General features: G+C 39.1%; 1 protein-coding gene across 1 annotated transcript in view; it reads right to left on the bottom strand.

Moving 5' to 3' along the window:
• Window positions 1-579: 579 nt before the first annotated feature.
• LOC143975987 (vomeronasal type-2 receptor 26-like) overlaps window positions 580-6000 on the bottom strand; it is a 49970-nt gene continuing 44549 nt past the window's right edge. Inside the window, exon 7 of the mRNA XM_077478516.1 lies at window positions 580-1475. Coding sequence (XP_077334642.1) covers window positions 580-1475 — 896 coding nt within the window. The remainder of the gene's footprint in view (window positions 1476-6000) is intronic.

Here is a 6000-nt window from a genome sequence, read left to right as displayed (position 1 = left end):
ACAAAGCTATTTTATCTTCTACACTATATTTGCTATTGATTGCTATTCCACAGTATATTTTAATTCACTGAGAAAATGTTCAACGAATGTTTGACAAAGGTTCTGGCAATGAATCAGCTTTTCAAACATTTACCTTGTACAAATATGCCTCTAATGCCGCCTACACACGACCGGACTTTCCGGCAGACTAGGTCCGACGGAATCAGTCAGTAAGACAATCCGATCGTGTGTGGGCTTTTTCATTTTAAAAATCAGACGGACCTAGAAATAGAACATTTTTCAAATCTGTCTGACTGACTCAATTCCTATCGGGAAAACTGTTCATCTGTGTGCTGGTCCAGCAGACCAAATATGACGCAAGGGCTATTGGCTACTGGCTATTGAACTTCCTTTTTTAGTCCCGTCTTACGTCATCAAAATGAACGGACTTAGTCCGTTCGTTTGTGGCCAAGTCATTTCAGTTCATTTAGAAAGCCCGTCAGAACTCCACTGAAAGTTCGTCGGGAAGACTGTCCGATCTAGTCTGCCAGAATGTCCAGTGTTGTGTTCGCGGCATTAGAATAAACAATAATTTCTTTCTTACTCCAACATCCGTCTTCGATTATTAAGCTGAGGTTTAAAAAGCACAATATACATTTTTGGCATGAAAATACATCCTAATATTCCAGCACATGAGGTTTGTATGGCAAATATCTCCATGGCTACTATATATTTCCCTCTGGTGCTCAGATAGGCCGGGATCGTGGCAATCCAGACACTGCAGAACACCAGCATGCTGAAGGTGATGTACTTGGCCTCATTAAAATTGTCTGGTAGTTTTCTCACCATGAAAGCCAGAACAAAACTCACAACTGCCAGAAACCCCATATAACCCAACATAGAGTAGAACCCGATAACTGACCCTTCATTACACTGAATGAGGATCTTCCCAGGATAGGAGTCCATGTCATACTCTTGGTAGGGAGGAGATACTGACAGCCAAATAACACAGATCAGAACTTGGACAGAGGAACAGATCAACACCAAGAGATTGGAAACTCTGCTTGAGACCCATTTCTTCCATGGGCTTCCAGGTTTGGCCGCTTTGAAAGCAATGCACACAGTGGTAGTCTTGGCCAGAACAGAAGAGACAGTAATGGAAAAACAAATTCCAAATGAAGCTTGTCTCAGCATGCAGGTTATATCCACAGTACGTCCGAGGAACAAGAAGACACAGAGGAAGCTCAGCAAGATGGAGGTCAGGAGGATGAAGGTCACAGTCCGGTTATTGGCTTTCACAATTGGAGTTTTCCAGTAATAAATACATTGTCCCAGTATAAACAATGTTATAGCTGAAAATATTACCGATAATACAGTAAAAATGAAAAATAATGAATCTTTTTCATATGAAAGAAAATCATATGTTTTTGGAATGCATTTCACATTTCTCTCATCGGGCTGCTCTTCATCGGGACACTCCCAGCAGTTCTCCGCATCTGTAACGATAGGAAAATAAAACTTTGATTGCACCGTATAATTATAAGAAATTGTGTTGTACTGATGATACCATGGTAATTGGTTTTATTGTAAAAAATTGTTTAACCTGTTGCCGACCGCCCCATGGACTTTTACTGTACGTGATTCTGCACTTCTGGGTCTGTGGCGCGACCCGATTTCCACCGGGACCCACAGATTATACCTGACAGAGGCAGAATGGCGGTCTGCTAGTAGGGAAGACAGAGATCCTGTGCTTCTGCTAAGCAGGAACACTGATCTCTGTCTTCCCACAGTTAAAGCACATCCTCCCACATAGTTAGTGAGCACCCCCTAGGCACACATTTAACCCTTTGATCGCCCCTGATTTTAACCCCTTCCATGCCAGTGTCATTAGTATAGTGATTTTTTTTTTTTATATATAATCTTTATTTTATAAATTTTTCATTTAACTACTTCCCACTCGGGCAATGTACATAAACAGCTGGCTGGCCACTCTCTCCTTCTGAGTGGATGTTCAGGAACCTCCCTCAGATGGAGGGGGATCTTGCACACGCATGCCCGCGCAGTGGCGAGAACCCGATGCGCTCATGTCACATGGACACGGCGCATCTCCAATCGGCAGGAGGGCTCTGTGACTGGCCCTCCTGATCACATGATGGCCGTGTCCAATCACAGTCGTCATGTGATGTAAACACAGAGCCGGTTGCTAGGCAATTGGCTCTCCTCTCCTCACACATAAGTTGACATTTATACAGTGATCAGAGCTAAAAATAGCCACTGATTACTGTATAAATGAAACTGCCAGGCAAAGGGTTAACACTAGGGAGTGATCAAGGGGTTAAGTGTTCCCTAGGAAGGTGTTTCTAACTGTGGGGTAGACATGTACACTGACAAAAAATAAAGTTTTGTTTTGTTCGTTTCATTTTTTGTTTGTTTTTTTCATTTTTCAGGTCATGCGTTGTGATCGCAATTCGTAAATTTGTACATTCATAAATTCGTAAATTTGTAAATTCGTACATTCATATATTAGAAAATGTGTAAATTCGTACATTTGTAAATTAGAAAATTTGGAAATTTGAAGTTTGAAAATTCAAAAACCCGAAAATTCGAAAATTTGAAATAATAACTAACTATTAAATTATAGGTATTGGAATTTCCATTCTTAATTGGCTGTTAATGAATATAACAAATACGAATTTATCTGAAGTTACAAATTATCCAAAATAATGAATGCCGTATCTAAACAAATGGAATGGAACAAATTAATAATAAATAATAATAATCATAATAATAAAACGTTTTTATTATTATTAATTCCTTACGTTCCATTCGTTTAGATACGGCATTTGTTATTTCAGATAATTCGTAACTTCGGATACATTTGTATTTGTTATGTTCACTAACAGCCAAAATTGATAGGAAATTACAATATTTATAATTTAATAGTTAGTAATAGTTACGTTATTATGAGTTATTTATTATTTCAGATTTCCGAATTTTCAAATTTATGAATTTAAGAATGTACGAATGTACGAATTTACGAATGTACAAATTAACGAATTTACGAATTTTCGAATATTCAAATTTACGAATATTTGGAAAAATTTGTTAAATGGGTTTTCATTAATTCAGATATTTCTGAATTAACAAATTTGTTGAAATTTGTTAAAAAAACTAATTTGAAATGAAACAAAGTGCACATGTCTACTGTGGGGGGGGGGGGGAGTGTACTGACAGGGAGTAGAGAGATTGCTGTTCCTGATCACTCTCTACTCTCCTGACAGAACGGGGATCTGTTTGTTTACATTGACAGATTCTCGTTCTGGGTCTCTGAGGAGCGATCGCGGGTCGCCGGCGGACATCGCGCGCGTGCCCTCTAGAGCTCTTAAAGAGGCCAACGTAAACCTACGGTGATTCGAGCAGCCGCGCCAACCTGCCGCAGTATAATGACAGTGGCTGGTCGGCAATCGGTTAATCAAGAGGTAAAAAAATAAAATCTAGTTAATATGAATTAAATTGCTGATTTTGGCAGCTTCTACAAAATGTATTTGAAGTGTAAACTTTACCACTTTTTTATTCCTTATTTAGAGGATTTGTGTTTTTGTTTGTGTATTTTGTAGAATTTTTTCTAGTTCGTTTTTGGTGAGTTCTTTGAATATGTTTTCTATTTTTTTTCCAATATTTTTATTGTGTTTTACAAAGTACAATTTGCGATACAGGATCAAACAGATGTAGTACAACAAATACCAAGAACCTAAACAAGGTAACAGAGCAAGGTGAGCACAGTATCGTACTAGAACAGAGCCTATAAGGAATCATTAATGGACAATAGCAAAAGAACAAACATTAGGACTTAACCACTTACCCCTGGCAGGGCATTCATGGACGTCCTCCATTTTCAGTGTTTATACCGAGATGATGTCTGCACCTACAGGCATCATCTCAGTTTCATTCTTCGCAGCTAGAAATTCTGAATAAGGCAGATGAGATCTGAGTGATTAATTAGCCACTTGATCACTTCTGCAGGTGGCAGAAAGGGGTCCCACCCCCCCTTCCACTGCCACCACCTCTTCTGGGCTCTTGGGTCCCATCACGGAGGCCGGCGACGATGGCTGCCCTGTACAGAGAGAGAGGAACTGATGTCATTACCCCTCTCTGTAACCCTAGAAACCGGGAGCAACGAGAAGTTCATCACTTCTGGTTCTGCCCCTTTGTTTACCTGGCCAGCAACGGGCAGGTAAGTAGCCGATCAGACCAATCTGTGTCTGATCATCTACATGGGAGGCCAGAGGAGAGATTTGGGGTCTAGTTCATAAAGAGGACCTGTCACGGCCCATGCTATCACAAGGGATGCTGTTCATCCCTTGTGATAGCACTAAAGTTAGTACAAAAAAAAAATGTATAAAATAAATAAATAAATATCTAAAAAAAATGTAAAGCCCCCCCCCATCCCACTGTTCTTACGTGCAAATACAAACGCATACGTTACTCCCGCACGCATATGTAAATCCATACTCGGCGTAACATCATCTTTCACATTACACAACAAGATTGGGCTAACTTTAGCGTTTTTGTCTTTTTTTAATTCATGAATTAATTTTTTTCCAAAAAAATTGCGTTTGAAAAAACACTGCGCAAACACCTTGTGACATAACGAATTGCAACACCCACCATTTTATTCTACAGGGTCTCTACTAAAAAAAAAAAAAAAAAAATATATATATATATATATATATATATATATATATATATATATATATATATATATATATATATATATATATATATATATATATATATAATATTTGGGGGTTCTAAGTAATTTTCCAGCAAAAAAAAAAAAAAGTAGATGTTTACATGTAGGAGCGAAGTGTCAGAAATGGCCTGGATGGGAAGTGGTTAATCCAGGGTAGCCAAGGTTGCCAAGTTTTCTCAAATTTAATAGATTTACCAGAGAGTATTGACAATGTTTTTTCATTATGACATGTCAGATTAACAGAGATAACCACATCAGATAGATAAGGATCTACTTCCGATTTTCAATCTTTAGAAATGTTTTGTTTAGCTGCCAGCAGGATATGAACAACTACTAATCTAAGCGAAGGTGGGAAATTGTCAATCTCAAGTTTCAGTAAAGCCAAGGCTGGGTTAGGCAGGGTTAGGATACCAGTGACTGAAGAGATTAAAGCAAATACTTGTTTCCAGAAGCTCATTAGGCCTTTGCAGGACCATAATATGTGGTAAAGATTGCCTACCTGACCACAGTGACACCAACACAGAGAGGGTTGAGATGGGAAGTACTGTGCAATTCGGTAAGGTGTGAGTTACCATTATGAAAAATTCGGTAAGGTGTGAGGTACCATTGTGAAAAATTCGGTAAGGTGTGAGGTACCATTGTGAAATTATTTTCTGAGATAACTCCCAGTGATTAACACAACTCGAAATACCATGGGAAAATCTGAGTGCTTGAAGACACTGTTCGGGGGGTGTAAACTTTCTGCAGGTGTAGGAGGGTACTAAACTTAGAGAAGGCAGTCTTGTTCTGAAGAACGTTATAAAAGAGATAGATACCTCCAGGGCCAGGAGAGGAAGAGTTGCAATACTTAGAGACCAGAGGTTGGATCTTGATAACTGGGACAGTCTAGTTTTTCAAGAATTTAGTCATGTGAATATATGAAAATAGTTCAGAAGCAGGAAGACCATAAAGGGAATGTAACTCAGAGAAGGGTCTAGGCTCCCTATTGACCAGGATGTTGTCTACCCAGTGGATGTATTTATGATTTCATTTCCATACAGACAAGTAGGGGATAAGGGTTTCTAAAGCTATACAATGTATACGTTGCTGTTGTGCTTCAGAGGGATCCCCAGGATAAAACATTAAGGTTATCCATGCTTGGACAAAAGCTTGTGCTATGATCGAGAGGGTGCTGAAGTGGTTCCAACAATCAGCCATAAGTAAGGATGAAAATGTATGTTTCTTTGCTAACGCTGCTTCAGCTTGGACCCAGGGAGTGTCAGGGGAAG

Source organism: Lithobates pipiens, unplaced genomic scaffold, assembly GCF_037356315.1.
Source record: "Lithobates pipiens isolate NorthernLeopardFrog02 unplaced genomic scaffold, aLitPip1_a1.2 Scaffold_13, whole genome shotgun sequence".
In the NCBI taxonomy this organism is placed as follows: Eukaryota; Metazoa; Chordata; class Amphibia; order Anura; family Ranidae; genus Lithobates; species Lithobates pipiens.
This window is presented reverse-complemented; position numbering and strand designations above follow the sequence as displayed.